The 22948-nt window shown below is 34.5% G+C and overlaps 1 protein-coding gene across 4 annotated transcripts in view; it reads left to right on the top strand.

Moving 5' to 3' along the window:
• LOC116430736 (fibroblast growth factor 18) overlaps positions 1-22948 on the top strand; it is a 177631-nt gene that overhangs the window by 145954 nt on the left and 8729 nt on the right. For all 4 annotated transcript variants that reach the window (XM_031985264.2, XM_031985263.2, XM_031985265.2 and 1 more), the window contains 2 exons: positions 3653-3698; positions 11424-11556. In XM_031985264.2, the coding sequence (XP_031841124.1) occupies positions 3653-3698; positions 11424-11556 (179 nt within the window). The remainder of the gene's footprint in view (positions 1-3652; positions 3699-11423; positions 11557-22948) is intronic.

Raw genomic sequence — 22948 nt, forward strand, 5'->3', positions numbered from 1 at the left:
GGTATAATATTTAAACTATTTTGGAACATTTTATAAATGACACAATTAACATTCAGTTTTCAATTCCGATTCATACAAAGTTGAAGCTCAAGACTTAAACTCCAAGTTAATATAAAAGAGTGGCATCCTACTTTTAAACATACTTGAAATCTGAAAATATTAACCGTCTGTTGCATGAATTTTTATGAGAAGTTGAAAACAAACATATATGGCTGTTATTTCATTTAAATATTGATGTGGTAATGAATTAAATAAGAAAATATTCATAAAGAATGTTATTTATTGAATTTTGTGACTATTCTTATATGGGAACTTCATACACATACAGACACAAGATAAAAAATATATTTATTCTGTGAGTTTAAGTTTCCGATCGGAATGCAAAAGAGGGTTAATAACAATTTGAGGTCCTCGATATTAAAAATTTGCAACACACGAGGTGTCATGAATTACACCACGGTCAAAGCAATTACATCACCTTCGAGTAACACTTGCAGCGTGTTGATGTGATTTCGCGAAGCGCGAATTAATTTTCGAGAAATGCTTGCGTGCGAATGACGGGCACTCTATACTCGGTCAAGTATCCATTTGAAGCTTCCGTGCCGACCGTACCAATGCAATTAAACCACGAAACTCGAGTCGACTGCGTTTTCTGTGCCGCGATGCACGTTACGACTTGATATACAGTGCTCGCCAAAAGTGCGAGACCAGGTCTCTCTATTAACGAAGAACGAGACTCCGATTCATTAAAGATTTCACGGAACTCACGTATCAACTTGGAACACGAATAACACAGTTACTAGCCGACTCCACAGGTTTTATTATATCGTTATGCGATCGAAAGATATTATTCTCCTCCATTACTCTTGAACCTTAGACCCATACTTTTGAACGATCGTGTATGCCGTGCTGAATGGCTAGTGATAAATGGATGGAATCACACTTCATGTGATTATGTTACGGTCGAACTTTATAATACCTTTTATGGAAATAAAGCGAACAAAAGGAGCGGTATTAACTCGCAACATTAAACAAATGAAAATTTTCAATTAAAATGTGCCGTGCTTTTAGATTTTACGGAACTCTTGCACCAGTATTTTTAATATTTCCGAAAAATCGTTGCGTCTGAAATACTGCAACAATTTCCTATTCAATAAGTATTTATTCAAAGAACGTATCGTTTCTTACTTCTATTTTCAGAGAGCTTAATCGAATTAGAATTGCATTTCCTACGCTTCAAGCACAGCAATGAAAAGTATCGTATAATTGTATAAAATTGAACTCAAGTGGGACAATTGATGTCTCTCATCGAAAAAAAAAATCATTGAACAATGATCGCTAAGATTTCATAATTTATAACGTCTCCATCGCATATTAGCGAATTCATTATTCCTTGCCCGGTTTAAAGAAGAAAAAATTGTCCCTCATGAATAATAATCATATTATTTGCAAATATTACCGTGAACAGCCTTAGAATATTCCATTCATTTACAATAAGAATGAAGAATGGAAATCCGAAGTGAACCCCGCAACGCGTGCCGCTGAATCCAGGAGTTATTCCGCCTCGCGCCGCGAGCGTCTCGGCGAATTTCAATTCTGCTGATCAGAGTAATGGAGAGGGGCCGTTCAAAAATTGGTCGTTTTAGAAAATACAATTACATTGTGCAGAGGGTAACAATCTCCGGGCAATCGTATAGTGGGCTTTAGTATCGGTTCCTATAAAGATTCAGATGACGCGAGCAAAATAAAGTGAACGTTTTAAGAGGATCGGCGTGCCAACGGAATTCCTTTGCAGCGCATCGAGGTGGATTCAAACGAGGTAGGCGGGATGGTGCGAAAGAAAGGAACGTTTGGTCCACCCCGCTGCTCTACCAACGAGCCAATAACCCAGTCGAATTAAACCGAACGTGTAATGAACGTTGCCGGCGTCATTGGTAGCGTGGCGTGGCGTGGCGTGTCGCTCGGGCACTGCGCGCCACGCCGCTGCGCTGTTTCACCTGTGTTCTGTAATACGAGATGCATTCGCATTACGCAAGTCGTTGCGGCGGCGAACCGCACGCAGCTTGTACGCAGCTGGGTTATTATTTACAACTCGCAGCGTGGCACTCTCCGCCGTTACTCTTGATTCCTGCGTTTCTCGATTTCCTCCGTTCACCGTCGTAAATCAGCGATATTGATAGAGGAAAATAACAACCTTGATCCGACGTTTTAATCCGCGACGCGAATTAACGACGCGCGATAAGCGTGGACGCTTTCAGCTCGACAATCTTCGTGAAAGTTTATAGACTGTAGAAAGTGAAACATTCTTTGCTGGATCGATAACACCGGATTTCATATATAAAATTACACGCGAGGGGAAACTGTAAGCTGCACCGCGCAGCCGTGTGCCTCGACTTTAATTGCAAGGTTAGTGCGTAATCATAACAAAAGGTGTACCCTAGGAGAATTCATTAGTAACGTCGTTTGAACTTGTGTGGTGTATACGGATTACAACTTGTAGAATAAATCTTGTAGAATGGGAGATTCTAGTGTTAGCCTTGACTTGAAATTGATTCGGTTTTACACACTATTTTGGAACCTTTATTTTGGGGGATTTTTATTGAAATCAGTGGTTCATGATTATGAAAGGCGGTATGTGTTTATACAAATATATATATATATATATAAAAGTGCATTACCAATTGCCGCGGAAAATAAGTTGATACTTCTTTTAAATGCATTGTTTACTAATATTAATAATTTAGAATTTTCATTTTTTGGCAAAAACAATCAATTTTTAAACTTCAATCGATCAGTTTGATTTACATTGAAACATTTATCATTCTTTAGTTTTAATTTTGAAAATAACTATTAGAAGCGTTTGTGTATTTTTACAGGTCAACCGAATGTTCCTACTCTTTCCTTAAATATTAACATAATTTTGTTAACTAAACCTTGGTATTTGCCTTTTAAACATTTCTAAAGTAATACAAGATAAAATCATTTCTCTCTCGTTGAAATAAAAATTCCAATATATACGTAAGTACTTAAAACATTCCGTTACATTGTGACATACAATTATGTAAATTATTGCTATAAATTTTCATGACAATATCCGTATATCTAATAGAGGAATATTTATAAAGATGTATAGAAACGATGCATGTAATACAGAAGAAAGTACAAGGTCTTATTAAAAAATTCGAATATTTCCTAAGGTTAAAAGAAAAAGATCTCTTACAGCGATATCGTAACGCTCCGTCACTCAAGGCAATATTATTATCGTATCTGAATGAAGATAGAATCGTGTGCTAGCTACAAGATACAATTTGTCCGCTATAATTTGTTTCCGCCACTAATTATCTCGTATATCTTTTCCTTATCTGTCAGAAGCGATCCACCGCATCCCGTGCTTTCAATTTGCACCGCTGCTAATGGTAACCTTCGTTTTATTAGATCCGCGGTTGGTAATCGTGCGAAACTTATTTGAATACTATATATCATATGCAGATCGAGAACGATTAGGCTGTGTGCCACAAATTGAAATCTTGCAGGTGCAATGGTAAATACCAGCAGAGATACATTTCTCTGTAGCCATATCCTTGTCTCTGCAACGCGTGCAACTTGAATATAAGAAATGGACGTTTAATACGTTTATCTTCGTTTGTTGCAGGTTACCACAGTTTGCCGTTTTAGCGAAGATTTTGTGCCTCCTGATGGTACGTATTATTAGACATAAAAACATAAAAAGAACGTTGACAAAGTAAATATTTAATAGCGTTTCTTTATTTTCTTTCAGTTATTTCGCTATTTTATTCTCTGGATCATAATTCTATATTTTTCTGTAGTGATACTCGTTTCAAATGCTTTATTCTAATAATTATTTGTTATGCTGTATGCATGTAACGAAATATTCTTCGCGAGTTTAACAAATAGGGTCGGTTAAATTTTAAGACAATATTCATATCAACAAAAGATCGCTAATTATACGATTCCATTACTAGAATTGTTGGCAATTGATCGTACTTCTTGTTTGACGGATTAGATTGGTATATCTTGTTTCCTCTTAAACCTTTGCAATATGATTTCTTTCACAACTGTGATCGACAGAACTAGTTTATTACTCATAATTCATTAGGAAAAGGGACAAATTCTACGCTTACGTGAAGTTTACGGTTACCCTATTCCACTATAATTGATAATATAAAAAAAAATATTTCATTTGAACTTGAATGGCTTGAATGACATTGATATTGGTTACATTTTATTTGAAATTTTCACCACGAGTCTGTTCACAAAAATATTTAGTTACAATACATAAGAAAGTAGCCAGAGTTGTAATTTTGAATTAAGCAAATTTGTTTAGTTCGTATAACAATATAGAAAAACTTAAAGATGTTATTCGAAATTCGAAGTAACCTGGACTAATTTATGATTTTTTAATAGGAAATCATTAAAATCTTCAGAATTAGTTTCAAAGATGAATAAAACTAGTTTACGGATAGCTAGGGTGGAAAATTTCTTATGAAGTATTTAATAATTTTTATACTTAACTAAAATTACCCTATAATTTATTTATAGTTCGTAATATACCAAAAAATGACATATTTAGCTTATTGTTACTTGAATACCTTTAGAAACCATACGCGTCGATAATAGATCTTTCATGAACTTGTACAGAAGAGAAAGGTGGTAATTTCGAATAATAGCTACTTTTTCTTTGGCAATACATACACTCGTAAATTCCCATTAATTAAGAATTGCAACGTTTTCTATTGAATTACTATCATCTATTACACACAACTATAACAGCGCAAGCAGAGTACGTATTTGTCATCCGCGTGACGTCGCTCTAAAATACGCGTACGGTTGTTTCAAAATGCTATAGCATCGATACGTAAATTACCGACAATGGTAGCACGAATTCCAAGTATAAGCTCTCGTGTATTCGGAATAGATACGATCGTTCCACTGACCCGCGAATCTATTGAAAAAAGGATTCGAATCGGCCGATGTGTTTTCGTGCTGCATCTATAATTTAAGGGAAATACCGCTGACCCGGTTATGTTACCTTTAACGAGCCGTGTAAAATTTGAACGAGGGCTTTGGCCGCGTTCGTGCAGAATCCGTAAACTTGCATACTTTACTCGTTCGATGGAGACGTGAGCGGATACGTGCCAGAGCTTTGTGTACGAACAGTGACTAGGTCAGATCAAAGATAACCGTTGCATGAAGAGGTCGTGGTACGGCGTACGGTAGGATGGCGTGCCGAAAGTTCATCCAGGCCCTGGTAAATCGACGATTACATCGGTGCGCACCTTACCTGTCATAGATTAATGACCGGTGCTTCCACTCCTACGCGTTTAAGGGGCCGCCGGTTTGTTCGAGCAGTGTCCTTTGTCGGTTTCGAGCTCTTTGATACCTTGTCGTGTACAATGGCTCTCAATGATTCGTGTTACTCCCAGGATCATAGATTCCTAGCAGTTAATATTTCTACCGACGGGAAATATTGAGCCGGACGGGTTACTATGATAACTTGAATAGTTTATGTTCGCATTTGCACACGTTGACTTCTATATATGAGTGAAGCAACTTTTTGTATAGATTTAAGAAGTTTTAATTTTTATGAACCTCACAGATTTTGTTACATCTATGAGATGAAGATTGAGAGAGTAATCTCTGTGAAACCTTTTGAGTTTCTTTAAGAGGATTGCTTCGATTGGAATATTCATTGGGTGGTCAACGTGTCAAGAAAAACGAGTACTACCACTACTGGTCTTCGATCGGTTTCATTTTTGGGATTATTTGAACTATTGCCTCTATTTTTGTTACAGTTGTTTCCGATAAGCAGGGTTTGAATGACTCGAATGACACTAATCAGCCGTTAGTACATGTGGTTGATTAATGCGTAGTGTAATTTATTTTTCATAAAATTCGTCAGTTATTCCAGTGCAATTGTGTAGTTTGTAAAATACATATTCAGAGACGAAAGGGTTAAGAATTACTTTATGGTAATAACATGCATATAGTGCATCATTCATGAATATATGCAATTATAAGTATGCCTTTATGCATTTACATGACAGTGTTCGGTAAAATTTGATTTCGATAATGGATTAAAGATTAGAATGACGAATAAAATTGTGTTCGGTGCTAGTGCAGTTGATTATTAGCGCTAGTTAATCAAATAATTATTTATTCAATATTGGAATTATTTGCAGTGATTATATGCATACTACATTTTGTTATAATGGTTTCATGAAGTATTACAATGGATGTTCGTTCGAAATTATTTCTGTTGTTGAAGAGAATGTTCAAGTTAATGGATAGAATTATTTACTGCAAACAACGAATAATTATTACCTAGATGAAATGGTCGAATAGCAATAATTTATTCTAATCTAGAGGTCAGATATATACCTATTATAAAGGTTAGTTAATATTAAAATACTATTTAAAAGAAAGAATTCATAGGCAGGTAAAAGTGTATGGATAAAGAAATGTGTTAATATAACTGAAAAGAGATTTATGTATCACTGTTTGCATAGAATGTAGATGAATAATAATGAATTGTATCCTAATGGTGATAATACAAGAATTCACTGCTACATTGAACATTTTTGTCATTGAATATTCAAAAGCAAACGTGGCATAACAATTTAGTACCTTGATGTAAGTACATCATATAAATATTTATTACTTTTACATGTATTATTTCACGATTTTTTTTTAGCAAATTTGCGCACAAAGTATTAAATTGTTAAGCCACGTTTGCTTTTGAATATTCAACGACAAAAGTATTCAACACAACATTGAATTCTTGTATTATCACCATTAGGATACAATTCATTATTATTCATCTACATTCTATGCAAACAATGATACATAAATCTCTTTTCATTTGCATTTTTGTTAGCCATTCTCGTAAATGTACGTACTTGTAAATTTCACGTAATGTAGATAAATAAAAAATATCAACAACCTTTTGACACTATTTTAAATTTATTTTAGAAATCATATGATTTAATTTCGAATTATTCTTGTATCTTGAAAAATAATTTCACAAAAGAACTTTGAAAATGTTTATTTTCATTTTTCAAACTAAAGACTCTAGAATAAACCATAACATACACAAATTCTACTGTTAAACATTGAAAATATTTTTGCAATTTCCAAATTAATCACACGTGAAGAGATTCATTTTAATGAAAAATCAGTCACTCATAACTTTTTGAAATTGCTTTAAAAAATTAATGATGACACATTTGAAATGTCTTGTCACTCAAAACAATATATTTTTATTTTTAAACTGTAAATAATTCATACTAATATTATTTGATATTAATTAAAATGCCTTGAAATTAGCATCAATGGAGTATTGTGCATTTCATTTTAATAAAAGTTACGTGAAGTTTACGATTGATATATCCAGAACGATAAAGAAAGATGGCTGCGATAAGCCTGAATTATATTCATATGGTATTTACGTGTTCTGATGTCAGTTGTCAGTGCGATAGTAAATGTTTGATTAATTTAGTTAACAATTATGTAAGTACTTATCTAGAAAAATGTATCGCCAAATGTACACCTTACTAAAATCACTTCAATGAAATTATCGTAAATATTAATGGTGTAGTATTATCTGGACTGGATAATATTTTGATTAATAAAAGAGTAGCTAGTTTTTAAGTCGCTAAGAATATTTCAATATTGCCCAGAATAGATGGTTATCACAATGATAAGAAGTACTTTATTGTCATTTATTAATAGTCTTGCATTCTATTGTCACTGTTATTACGTCAGTACGTAAAATTTTATGGCGTACAGTTACCTGGTTTGTGAAAAAAGCATTAACCACAAGCGTGTGCTTGATTTAGAAGATAGGAAAGTAGCGTGTTCATAACAGTCAGGTTTGTCCGCAGTTTCAAATGCGATCAGTTTTCAAGAGAAATTGCAGCAAAATAAATTCCTAATATACGACTATGATTCAACTTCTGTCTAAAATCTGTAACCTATTGTTAACAATTAAATGAAAGTGAACATTCCGATTTCAACTAACACGTACACTGTAAGATGAAGGTTATAAAAATGATATTAAAATAATTAAAAGAATCAAATATTTAAAAATTGTATAAAGATTTATTTTTTGGTAGATTACGTTGCTGGTGATATTTCAAAATTATTCTCATATGAAAATCAGTACAATGGTATAAGATATAAGTAAAGATGTCTATGACAAATGAATATAGAAGCATATAGACAATAGTCAAACAAATTTTTAAACTTTGATTAAAATTCTTCATATGACACCACTGTTTAACTTACCGTTTTTAACACTATTCCTATCGAAGGTGTCAAAGAACAACTTTCGAATTGTTAACTTAAAATTATTTTCCAAGTTTAGTGATATATTCTGAATTGACTTTTCGACTTTGCAATAACGATTATAAAATTAACTTTAGGGAATGTCCAAAATTCAATTGAGAAAGAATAGTTAAACCAAAAAAATAATTTTAAGTTAAAATTTCAAAAGGTGTCTTTTGACGGTAGATAATAAATAAATGTAGACACAATAAAAATCTGTTATCCGAAGTTATAACGATTAGTAAAAAATTAACATAGTATTAATTTATTTATTACAAAACAGCGAAGTTCGAAATGTTTCCTCGAATTGCACATATCTGTTTATAAATTTGTCGTATTTCATTTTCAATGGTAGATATTAAATAAAGTGTATTGGTTTAAGTAATTTTGTTACTTATGATTTGTCACTGGAGTTTTTAAACATTTCTCTTAGATGAAGTAATTTGTCTCTGATTTGTTACAAATCTATGTTAATTTACAATGTCTCCCTGTGGTTATTCATATGCAAATTCAGTTCATACGTACCACGTCCAATCGATAATGCGAGATGTCAAGTTACTTCACAGTTAGTATAATCACACAGGAAATACCTGGCGTTTAAACCGAATATTTAAAGAATGATTGATTTATAGACACGTGCTTATTAAGACTTTTGTATTTTTTTTTTATAAGTCTTATCAATAAGATAACTGTTTCCGCTCCAACTTTTTTAACTAAACTTGTTACATTTTGTAGAATGTTGCATTGTTTTAAACATTTGTTCAAAACACCTTATAGAAGAAATATATCAGTTTTGTTCAACTGTCAACCATAATATCGCGATAATAAATAATCAAGTAAGATATCATATAGTATAAAGTAAATATTTATCTACTGTTCTTAGAAAAATAATATTAACCTTACCAATACTGCCTCTTTAACTTACATTATATTAATTTTTTAACATTAACAAACATAAATATTTTCTGAAATGTCTAATTATTTGCTCGTATAAAATTCGTATTTTCAATCGGTAAATAGTATTCTGAATAAGAATGAGCTTTTGAACTATCTGTAATCTTCGCTATATTATGCAACATATGCATAAGGAATAAAATTACGTAGATGTACATATGTAGCATTTGAATTTTGAATATGTCTACAAAGTAAGAGTCAATTAATACATATGATCTTTACTGACATTTCAATGTTTTAAAAGCTTATTTTCAAAATTCGTTTTTTGACAAGGAAGTTGTTATTAAACTGATGATCTTTATACAATTAGAGATTATCATGCAATAATTTCGAGAAACTAAGATAAGAAAGCGATTTTACATATATACCGTAATGAGAGTGTTCCTAGATTCTGGTTAAAAAAACATTAATTGCCGTTTATGAAGTGTAGTCATTACAATTAGATAACTCAATACGATATCGTGTAATTTTGAAGTTATAAAGTATTAATGTATACTTCGACGCGAGTTACCATAATATCTTTTCGATAAAGATTTTGTTTATAACCTTCTTTATAATGAAAGTAATTTGTTTATAATGAAGGGTAGTTTTACATTAAAATGTGTATTAATCGAGTTTACTCTCGAATGACAAATAACAATTGTATCGATGACAAATATCAATAATAACATTATCGTTTTTTTTCATTACGTTGTTTCAATAAATGAGGAAAAACTTACGAAAATCATTTTTTTCGCAATAAAATATTAAAAATTAAGAACTAATCCTTAATTGATGTTCAAAGACTAATATTTACTAATGCTGTCTTATGTATCTTGTTAGGAATAACAAATAACTGAGTTATAGAAAGTTAATTTCTGGGGCTATAATATGACTTTAATGATGCAGAAAGATAAAATGCATTTTGCAAGTTCAGAAGCGAACACAGCGGTACACTGTATGAAAGTTATATAGATATACTGTAAAACTGCAAAATTCTTATAAAAAGATAATCACGATAAAACATCAAGACAAGTACTGGCGCCTACATTTGATTTGATAGAATAAAGGGTGCCGTCTGGCCATCAAAACATTGCCACGGAGCGACGCCACGTTTGTAATAAAAGAACTGCCAGGTTCTACAGTCATTAATGGACAGCTCGTGTTCGCTCGTTAACAAATTTCGGCATCACTATACATCTTTTGTAGTTCCCGCTGAAACGACATTCCTCTGTCCTTTTTCTATACCTTGCACTTTTACTCCCGTAGATGAATCGCAAGATTCTTCGTGAACGTCTCGAGGAATGATTCAATGCTGTGATACGGGAATCGTTCGTAAAAATGTTCTTGTTCGGTGTCGTGAAGGAATCGTGACGCTCTTAACGATTTTGCTTTCGGTCATCACATTGGAAACACGCCCCGCAAATTCTTATTTGCTTTTATGCGCTTTGAAAAATTTGAGGAGTTAGCGATCTTCTTTTATAATGAAATCGGCATTTGTTTGTGGTAAAAAAGTTGACAGTAATTACCGGTTCAGTAGTAGGTACATAGAACGTCATCAAATTGATTTTACTCGTTTCAGCAAAGAATTATAATAACTTTATTGTCTGTATCAATGTAACATTTTGTATAATTACCTATTTGTATTTCTGACATTATACAGTGGATTATTGAATCTTATACAAAATGAAGTAGACTGTTGATATGTTTATTGAAATAATTAAAAAAATATCCATCTGATCTAAGTTCAAAACAAGATCAAATAAATCTTTCGTTTACATTTACTTTACCATTTTTCAATACCTAGGAATTTGAAATTTAACTAAGTCTAGGGCAGATTTCTTTTTATTAAATTTAATAAGAGATAACTCGTTTTTATTTTTTAAATTCTTCCTTACGTTTACTATAGATACCTGCCTGGCCAGTATCACACTTATTGTTAGTGACCATTATATGATTTCAACATTGTTTAATAATTTCTGAATGACTCGACTGAGCGATTCAACCCTAACATTTCAATCGTTAATGCGAAAAATATTCCGTCTTAAATTTTTCTTGTCAGGTGATACATGTTATAGTGACATCTTCATGAATGTCTATAGCGTTCGCAGTCATTTTCTACAGTACAAAATTGTTTACAATTGCAGGTGGTGATGTGCGGGGCGGTGCCGGCAATGGTGCGCTCCGTGAGTCTGTACTCAACTTGTAGCAGCGGCAATGTTACCGTAATTGGCCGCTCGATCAAAGCCATAGGACGCGATGATCACAATGCACCCTACCGTAAGTAAGATTATAATTAATTACACATCTTCAACAGATAAATTGAGTGCGGGTTAAAAATGCGAACTATTTCAACAGTATTTATGGTTCAGATTTAACACCCGAAATTTCATACCTGAACGCGTTCAGCTCGATAAATGTTCATGATAATATAATAATTAATAATAGAAAATAGCGATTTATATTGATTCATCAATTCAATACTTAGGATCATCTCAGTAATTATCATGACTTTTAGTATTCAAAGCGAAACAAAGTATAATAACATTGATCTTGGCTAGTAAATCATTGCTACTGGGCAATCATTCGAACAGCAGTCGAATACATTAGTTTGCATATCTTAATATTATTATATAAATATGTACTATTGCCCAAAAAGTTGGAGGCATATTTAACATTCACGAGTTATGAATTAAACTAAAGTAAAGAAATAACGTTTATTCCATATTGTCCGTAATATCACGATAATAAATTACCATATAAGATATATAGTAGTATAAAGTAAATAATACCTACATTATAAAATCTATTGAAAACTTTCTCTACTGAATCGCCTTGTTTATCTTGTATTTCAACAAGCGCATCATTGTCTTTCTCTTTAATTCATACATCTAGAATGATTTATCGAATTACGCAATTTTCATGTTTAAAATTATTTTATTATACTGTAATAATCATAATGTTTCTTTCCTTCATCGTATCATTTTGTTCCCTCTCTATAATATTATAGAATAAAACTTTAATTATGAAAGAAGAAAGATATTTCGACAAAAGGAACATTGAATATATTGAAGAGATCATTTGTAAATAAATACATATTAATGATAGGTAATATTATAATTCTTCTACAGCAGCGTCAATTAACCAAAAATTTATAAAGGTTCAATGGTTTATTCCTTTTCATTTTGTTCGTTAGGATGAAGAAGGTCGAAATGAGTTCAAGTTCTCTTCTCGCCAAATAAGTGACCTCAAACTCTTGAGCGATACGTACCGCGTATTTTGGGCCTGATTTCGAAATGAGGCCAGCCACGCGACTTCGACATTCAAACAGCTCCCGAATAAATTTATCGACGCAACGTGTGGGTTCACCGTGCAGGATAGGTCGATTGGTTAATTGAATCGAATCGGGTAACCGGCCGACACAGACCACTCGACCGTGACGTTATCTTCTCCAATCGATAGTTTCGTAGACTAATAAGGATTCCGAACAAAAGAGTGGTGAACTCCTGGAAGAAATAAACGTCCGGGTCTACGGCACTAAAGATCTTAATTTATAGCGATTCTTATCGATCGACCTAGGGTCAGGGCCTTATCTCGTTCGCTTTCCTTCCGAGCTCGAGTTTTATCTTTACGAACTAATAACCAAGCTCTATTTCCGCGGAGTCGGGTTACGTACACGGGCTGGAAAGAACGAAAGGAGTAAAAGAAAGCGGTCATCGAGAGGAGTCTGGATGAATTACAGCATCCCGTTGCCTCGTTTCGTCGCGATTGTTTTCGACTAGACAATGCTTATCTCGCCTTTGGCTCTGCCGAAACGAACCTGCACTCGTTTTCCTGCTTATTTATTGGGACCGTTGTCGTCGCGCCTCCGCCGCCTCGAGTTCACGGTCGTTCTCTTAGAAATCGAGTTCAACGTATTAATGGAACTTACAAAGAGAGTTCCGCGGGCTTAATGCTTTAACGATTCTCTGAGGAGGAGATTTATCGTGAATCGCTTATCGAGACGTATAAAAGGGTAATACGACGACAAATTACCCATGAATATTGCCAACGGTATCTGTAAAATAAGACATCAAAATAGTCGCGATAGACCACGCACGGATTGAATAAATGCAATTAATTGGTCGAACACATATAGAAGTGTCAGCGTTTTGCTTGCCGTTTTTCTGCTTTTGCGGTAGGCAACGTACATTTACATATTTATATGTGAATGCGTAGGGAAAGCATATTAAGCAATGATTAATTTTAGGGTGAACACTGAAAGATATACTTATTATTCTTATCTAGAAGAGATAACTAGAGAAGTAAAATTAAGTATACCATTTTAGAAGAATTTATGACACCGGAGAATTTATTAGTGGTATTATGATATTTTTTATACAAACGCAATTTTCTCATCAGAAAATTTTACATTTTTAGAATCCGACTAAAGACTTCAATGTTTTCTTGGTACTGCTAAAAACGACGTTGGAAATCAAATGAGAAACGTTTACTATGATATATATATGTTATATACACATCTATTATACATTAACACGTGCAAGAAATTTTGTAATTTCATTGAAGACAAAGCGTTATATGAACGTTATTATTAGTTTTTTAGTTTTCTATTTTTATCATTTTTCATATTGGTAAGAGTACAGTCTTAAAATGATTATATATAATTTGTAAAATGGTAGGAATTAAAAAGCTATAGACAACTTGGCGCCATTAACCATGCGTGGGCGCAAAGAACGTTCGTGAGCTAGTAGACATAAATTGAATTTTCTTACCGTTATATCTATTGATAATTCGTTTATTTCGTTAAATATACACCAAAAATTAATATCAATGTGTCGAAAATTTTCTATGTGGAGAACTTGATTGTATTGACATCAATATAAAGTGAACTTCTTTTTAACTTTTCTATAAAACAGTCAAATGTTAGTATGGAATTAACCGAATACTTCTAAATTTCTTAAAAAATTAAGTGCTTTAAATCATATAGCAAAAAATTTGCGCGTGTTTATAAGGAAAGTAACAAAACGCGTATAAAAAAATATGTACTATTAAATAACAAGGTTAAACAAATTAATTAAACTAATCATAAAGAGCTACCGTTTGACGTTATAAACGAGTTGCATTTTAAAATAGAATAATTAATATTTCAGTATATTGAAAAATATCCTTATTAAGTGCAGACTTTATTTCAATAACAAAAACAATAGAAATAATGGGAATGAAAATAGGAAGAAAAACAGGAAAATTGATCAATCGTACAAATACGAGCGTCTTCGCCGCTTTAAGAACCAACGGTCTGAAACCGCCAAAGTCGTAAAAATTTTTCAGAGAAAAGAAGAAAAGGCACATCGACGATCTATTTTATGAAGAAGGTTCTTTTTATGACGCCGGCATAGCAGATCAAAATAAGTGCTATAAATACCTGACTATTTATATTTCCTATTGGTTTTGAAATCGTTTACGAAATTTTAAATAGGATTTTCTTAAACTTTAACTTTTTAATCTTGTTTCACGTTTCTCTCAGAAATCGTTATTGATTTTAGTGTCTGTAGTTAAAACTACAATTAACATAGTATTAATAATTTGTACTTTTCTCATTTAGTTAAGGCCAATAAAAGTAATAAAAATCAGATTATTTATAATCTCAACAATTCCTGTTTTAAAATGATGATTTTACTTAAACGATCATTGATTCATTTACTTCTACCAAATAGAGATACAGATGTATGTACAATTGTCCAATATACTTCGGATAACTAAGTAAAAATGTTAAAATACATCAAATATTCAAACATGAACTTCCAATTAATTCTTTAAACAAAAATTCCAAAGATTCTTCTAAAAAGTCACTTTTAACCAGTAATTCTCCAATCGTAAACAAAAACCATCAAACGTCAACTTCTGAACAAAAAATAATACAAAAACGATTTCACGAAATGAAACCATGCAAAATCGTTGAGCGTTAATTCGTCAAGAGGTTACGTTACTTCCGTTAGATCGAAGTTCGCAACGAAAGCTACCATTACGTAAACAGTCGGTGGCACCCTTTCATCTCCCGCGCGGCAGTCGCTGTCTTCGCGTAATAGACGTGGTCGTAAATACCGGTACGTGAGGTTGCCGCATTTCACGGCGAAGTCAAATTTTCGAACGTGTCCGTGGACAGTGCAGAGGCTGTGGACGCTGCAGACAACGTCGGGAAGCGAGTATCCGGCGTGTCCGTGGCGCTCGCGCGAGGCGGCTCCTCTTCTGGCTGTCGCTCGCAAGGAAGGGGAGGAAAGGACGGTCTGAAAGGAGGGAAGAAGGCTTGTGCAAATAGAGAAGCCAGGTTTCGCGCCGCACGCTGCGCCGCGTCTGCACCTCCCCGAGATCCATCACCTTCGTCCACCTCTTCCTCTTTTTCCACCTCCTCCGTCTCCCGTTGCTGCCGCTCTGCCTCCACCTTTTCCTTCTGATACATCTCTCCTACCTCTGGCGGCCCTTTACTCCGCACAACGAGCCTCTCCGGACCGGCGATTACTCAAGCACCGTTCGCGAAACGGACCGACTTGACTGCACTCCGCTCTGCACACGGGGGTTTCAGACACCGTGAGAGCGTCCTTGAAACTTTGAATTCTAACCGGCCGAGCAACCAGGTGACTTGGTGGATTCCTCGCGAGTCGGCGGGCCCGAGTGATAATTAGCCTCGCGTGGAAAACTGTTTGTTTGCAGACTTACCGCCAATTAGCCATCCCGGACTTTATGGGTCTATTTTATGACGGTGTTGTCGTGTTGGTTTATGCGTTCCAAAATTGAGATGACTAATTAACGAGTACCGTGGTGTCTCTTCTGGCATTCGTTGTCAAACTGGTGAAAACTGATATGTCGTATAACGAAGCGATCGCATTTCATTGTCTTGGCGTAGATATTATCAGAAGCTAGTAAATCTTTCATTGAGAACTTCAGAAGAAATAGCAAATTGATGAACGATGAAGGTTCAATGATTGAATTATATCTATGTGTGAATCATTGTTCGCCGACATAGGGATAAGCGGAAATGAAGATATTATAGTAATTGTTTCTTTTAATTATCATGCAGAAATGATTTTTAAATTCAGATGTTGCTTCGTCTTCGAGATGTTGTTTCAGAAAATTTCTGTTTGTTCTTATCGAATAAAACAGATTTGTCGTACAACATTGTTTATATTTCTTGCACATTGCAGTTTTCTTCTGGTACAAGGTGATGCAATCAATTCACGTCAAACTTACAATTAATTGATATTACAGATTAATATTTTATTAGTGACTTAAATGGTTATTTCTTTGTTAATGAATAGACAAGTAATATATGAGTTCTAAATTTCATATATTTTTAATAAAAATAATTTTGGCTCTTTATTAAATTCGGAAACAAAGTGACAAATGAAATGATATTTTTGCCTTTATCTTAATAAATTCTACCATTAGGTGTACAAAATACGGTATTTTCTTTTACAAAAATATTGATATGGGTGAAGTGTATCTCTTTAGAATGTCGAAATTGAATTATTTTTTAAACCAATAGTCTTTCATAGTAATCTTTTGACACATTTATAAAAAATGAAATGCAGCAACAAGTAACACGTTACAAAGTATATGATACTAGTTCCAAAAATAAATTTAACTTTCATATATCCTCAAAGCATCCACCTACAAATAATTACCAATATTAAATGTTTATACAGTACGGGATATACGAATAAATTACAATACGCATTAAAATTGAATATAGAGATACTTCGTCGTATCTGTAATACGATTAATTTAGCTGACAAAACTAATTATCTGATTACGAGGTAATATATTAGTAACACGTGTCAATATACTTAAAACGATAATTCCTACGTGCCCAGCACAAGTCGATAATAACTATCATCGATGCTTAAGGTGAACGCTAGTTACTGACTTCTCATTATCAAATTAATCCGGCGAGTTTCAGTGGTCGCATCGAAGAATAGTCGTAATTACATAGATCGTCGTGACATTCTTATCATACGAAACGAGCTTAATTGGCCTCAGAAGGATCTCATTTCCCTTAAACGGCTAGCATCTCGTGTAGTCGCTGTACTTCATGACGCGACACCTTGCCGCCTCGATACGAGGAAAGAGAACTACCGAGAGAAAGGGAAAAGGAGGACGGTCCGTATCAAGAAACGGAGAAGAGGAGATACCGGCTGCAGCGGTATTCGTTCACCTTGGAATTTAATTATTCTAGTCCCTAAGAACCGTGATTATCGCGTCAGTCGGGCAAATCATGGCGTCACCCATCACAGCTTTGATCCGCGCTGGGACAACTGGGCATATTCCTTTATTTGCGCTCTGTTGTAATCTTGTTCATTCACGGAGGACGCTTCTGCGGCGAGGGCCGTTCCTCCGCGCCGACCAATCGTACGTTCAGGTGTTAACGACAGGATCGCTATTATACGTGCCAGGCTTATAACAAGAGCCGCGGCTATACGCGTCTTTTCCTTCTTCTCTTACCCTTTTTACCCTTGTTCCTCTGCTTACGCAGTCGGTACCGGCCTACTCGCTTTCGCGTCGTATTATAGCTTTCATAACGCCGACGCCGTGAAATTGTGGCGCCCCAGTGGTTCTCAAACACTTGTCCCTCGCGTGGCAGCAACCTAATTTGCTTCAGTTTACACCGAAATTTCATCTAACTCTTCGTGCTCCCAATTGGATCTTTCTTCCTTTTAACGGCGGGATCTTCGCCGTGAAATGTTCTCGCGTGCTGTTTTCTTTGCGACGAAATAACGAAAAATATTTGCGACTTAAGAGACCCGTGAACCGAGCGTTCCCTTTAGAAAAAAGCTATTAGTTGCGAACCTATAACGAACGAAGAATTGGTTCCTGTATCGCGAAGAGCACGTAGAAGTAATATATGGGATCCATTCTTCTTTCCCTCCGTCTCGCTCTTTCCTACTTACGCGCGGGTCCATCCTACTAGTTATTATCGGGGGTAATCGTGCCTAAAAGCCGGTGCCCGCTTTTGATTAAAATTGGCTTTTAATTCATTTGGCAGCCTCTAATCTCGTGGCGGCTTCGATCAGAGGGAACCAGAGCGAAAGAGGAGGGGAAACTTCGGGAACAGAAGACAGAGGTCCGATGCGAAAAATTTAGTTCCTTCCACGTCCTCTTGTTTCGCCTTATTGCATATTGGCCGATTATGAGAGTATATCATGAATAAATACCATCATGTTTCAGTAAAGAATATCAATAGATTTGATGTTAAACTACTCGGGACCCCGAATTTCATTTTATTTATTACACGAGTAAAAGTCAGCTATTTTTTCACAAAATTATTACGATACAATTTATGTTACAATGAATCATTTAAACATCTTTATCAATGTACACGTATAAAATTGCAAAATGTTTCTAAAAATTAGAGTAACAATTACGTTTGCGTCATTTTAAAAATATAGATTTTTATACTATGCGTTTTAATTGATTTCGTTTTGTTAATAGACAAGGTTTCTTTAATTTCAAGCTTAGTTTTAATAATATTTCAATGTACAGAAGTGTTGCAAGTTTGATACTTTTGCTTTCGTATTTAATAAAACATCGATTGTAAATAAAAATTTGTCCATAGAAAAAGGGATCGTTTCATATGTATTATAAATTGTATTGCAAAGCAATTTTGTTGTTACGATGAGATTTCATTTTTGAAAAGAAATTTTCAAAATTTGCCATACACGCGTGTTCTATTTCAATTTAACGAATCTTTAAATATATTACTTCAGTTTGAGTTTTTAGAGTGTAATTCAGTGTACATATACTTGCATATAAATTCATGTGCATACTATTGACCAGTATTATAGTTTCGCTGAAATCATGAAAATAAAGATATGTTTGTTAAGTAAGAGATGAAGTCTAAGAGTTTCTCCAGGTACGTCTAAAACTATTAACGTAAAATAAAGAAACTATAGTAAAATTTGTTGATACATTTTTCATTAAATGCTACATCATTTGTACATATTTAACATACAATTAAAGTATTTAAACTTCACTAGTAAAACTTATTACCGATATATCGAGTAGTCGACTTTCTCGGATAAATATTACGTTTCTTAAAATTATAAGTAATTGCATGACAGAATCTACTGTCACCGTCTCAACTGTAATACCCAAACGATTCTCCCTTTCCGTGCTTGATAACGGTGATCATCGTTTCAGGACGAACCGTCGAAGTTTCGTCGCGATTGCTTTGGCGGCGGTTAAATAGGTATCGGAAGTATAGGAGTTTGGTAATGGGTAACTGGAACGAGCAAATAGCACATACGTATCATCTTTTGAGTCTGCGGTATTAGTTTCGGGTTGTTATCGCCATGCTTTCTTCCGTTGCTACTTTCTCAGGTAAATACATCGTGGCTCGTAATAGAAATCGGACGTCGCGAAACGGAAAAAGGGAATTCTGACGATAGTTCTGCACTTGTTTGCCATATTTGTGACAGAAGTTTGTCGTTGATAGCACTCATTACGTTTTTGTAGTCATTCACCGTGCGGCCATGAAATTATGATATTTTTAACCAGCTTATGATTTCCGATTCGATAACGGCTAAAGTGGTACTTAAAGTAATACACGTCTGTAAAATTTTATAGATTTAGAAGAAAACAGCACAAAGGTTAATTGCGAAGCTTTGAATAAAATATTGGTACATCGCTTTTTTATGATATACATGGTTGTTTGAATTAACTTTAGTCTCGAGAACAGTATGCTTAAATAATATGTTGCTTACAATTAGAAAACTGAACAGAATTCACACTCGTTAACTAAATTATTGTCTACAAAGAAAAGCAATAGAAATTACATTACTAGCACGAATTAAGTAGTATTAATTAATTAATATACTATTGTCAATTTGCATATGAGGTTTATTCTTGAATCCTTGAAATTATTAAATATGCGGAAGATGATTTCTAATGAATAGAATTATTACAACATACTATTCATAATTATGAAATTATATAAAAGTACCACTCAGCAAAATTTGATTAATTTTTTGACACAAGAATAAACTCTCACAGCTTACAAAGCTATACTTGTGGTTATCAACGTACTTTAGATGCAATTAAATCCGTCTTAAAATAAATTCCTTTTGCCACTTCATTGGATAACGTTATCTAATAGTTCCTGAAATAATCTGACCATATGCAAAATACTAGATAAAATTGCTAAGGTATTAAATCATTTAAAAAAAAACATTTCTTGGATAAATAAAAATGTTGTTAAACCGTTTACTAAATATTTATATTAAATATATTTTATCTGCGTGTATGAATAGGAATTCAAAACGAATATACAAATTTGATAGTTATGGACAATGTATTTAGCAAACTAATGATTAATAACCAATATATTCTACATTGCAAATAACATAATCGTCATATAAATAACTCATTTGTATTTTTCAATAGGTAAAATTTCCAGTGTCAGATTGCAAAAATTCAAAACATTAACTGTATTGTCTCGGCTGCATCGATTCGCGGTACGCAGCGCGGTTTATTAGACCCGAGATTTTTGAAATTATTGATTATTGATCGTGAAACGTCAAAGTATATAAAATATATCGTTCCCACTTGTGTAACGATTAATTCTCGCGCGTCCAGATAAGATTACCGGCGGTAAGAAGAACAAATTTGTCTTCTGACTGAAGGGGATACCATTACGATAGACATCCACTGAAAGGTGAATCCAATTAATTAAGGAAAGTACCGCAATTAATTGGCGCAGACTATAGACTATGGTAGGTTTGTCAGAGAGCAGTCTCAGATTAAGTCCTCTCTGCTTTTTCTGCTTTTACTCGTTCCTGAAGGCTGGTAGGAGCCTGCAAGAGGAAAAGAAATATAAGAGAAAAACAAAGGAGTAAAAGAGAGGCGCTCTAAAGAGGGAGAAAGAAGGACTTTACGAGGCAGTTCGGGGACATTCTTGATTTCGATGTTGGGAAGGCACCCGACGAAAACCACTTGAATTTAACGAGGCTCCAGCAAATGGGCCACCCTGCAGACTTACCTCCTTCCTTTTCTCTACGCATGACGCTTATACCCACGTTCGTGTGGCCCGCAAACGAAGGTAGAAAAACCCACAATCGTGACATCGTTCCTTTTACCGTCGCTCCTCTATCAATTAACAAACCCCGTTTAGTAACGCTGACGTAGATTAATTATTCCGTGTTACTTTTGACAGTGCCACGCGAAATTAACACGATCGATTGCTGAAAGCAATTTTCTTTCGATATAACGAATGGACGTTCCATTTTTTAAATCAAATTACGCGGAACACGTTTGTAAATCGTCTGTTTTACGATTTTTCATTCGTTTTCGGCACGAACGATTATTTTGTTATACTCTCGAGATGAGTAATCAATAATATTGATTTTATCTTTAACGTCTAAGATTTCTTCCGAACAAAGTAATAGAACGGAGAAGAGGAAATTATGCAAATACTAGGTTTTAAAAAGAAGAATAAATTCTCTTTCGATAGCTACTTGTGACTGAACTGTTATGCACTCGGTTTATTACTGGAATTCATTAAAAGTCACGTTATGGAGCAAAGCATTGTGGCATGAATCGCAATATCTGGCAAAAAAAGGTTGGCAGATTTATTCATTAGAAGATTTGGATATTATTAAATGAACTATTTAGTAGCAATGCATTTAACAACAGGATATTTTTATTTCAAGTTTATTCAAACATTTAAGAAGCAATAATCAGTTTGCACTACAATTTCTATTTATTTGAAGTATTCAGAGTTTCCTTCTGAGTAGCGACCGTAGCGAGTTGACTTCTAGGAAGACGTTTATTTTACATAAATGACAGTATATAATACAATGATATAGAACTTAATTAGTTCCCACAAAAGTCTCACAAAACTAAATTTATTCACTGAAACGATAACTAAAAGCCTAAGATTCATTAAAAATTCTAACAAAGTTTGTTAAATTTGTTAATATTGATAAAGAATCGAGTCAGCTAATGACTGCCAGCCACGGTGAACGCGCCAAAGATACAATGATGCAACGTCAACGGGATGAAAACGAAATAATCGCCATCTATGTAGCATACAATCAAATCCGCTATCTGTAAGTAAAATTGTTCCGTCACTAGCGTGGTATACGCTGTCTACCCGATTCATAAATATTTCATCGTTCCGAATGGAAAGCTCGGAGACCTCGAGTCGTACACCTGTACTCCGGTCCTTTTTTTCGTTATCCGGAACAAAGGATTCCTACTTCTCGGTCGGCAGAATTTCGTAATAGCTGGTGCGAAGAAAAAAAGGAGACACGCCGTTGCACTGAAGACAGCGCAACGTGCAGTTCGGGGTCGAGGCACGACAGGATCCGCTAAGTGGCAAAGTACACACCGGTCAGTCTGTGCCACCTTCATTAGCACCAACTAGCCATGGCGGTAGGCTTAGCCAACCTTTTCTTCCTTTCTGAGTGCCGAACGCTGCCTGGAAGAGGGCCTCGAAGCATCGATGTAGGTACAACTCGCGCCATAAACCTCGACGAGATCTCTTCTCGGAAATATGCCTGCTCGCATACTGAACCACAAAACGGTTTGCCTACTGCGTCCTGTCATTTGTCCCGATAACTGATGTCTCTGGTTAGTGCACGGTTTCCTGAACCACGTCGCCGTTCTTCCGTTAACTTCTCCA

Source organism: Nomia melanderi, chromosome 2, assembly GCF_051020985.1.
Source record: "Nomia melanderi isolate GNS246 chromosome 2, iyNomMela1, whole genome shotgun sequence".
In the NCBI taxonomy this organism is placed as follows: domain Eukaryota; kingdom Metazoa; phylum Arthropoda; class Insecta; order Hymenoptera; family Halictidae; genus Nomia; species Nomia melanderi.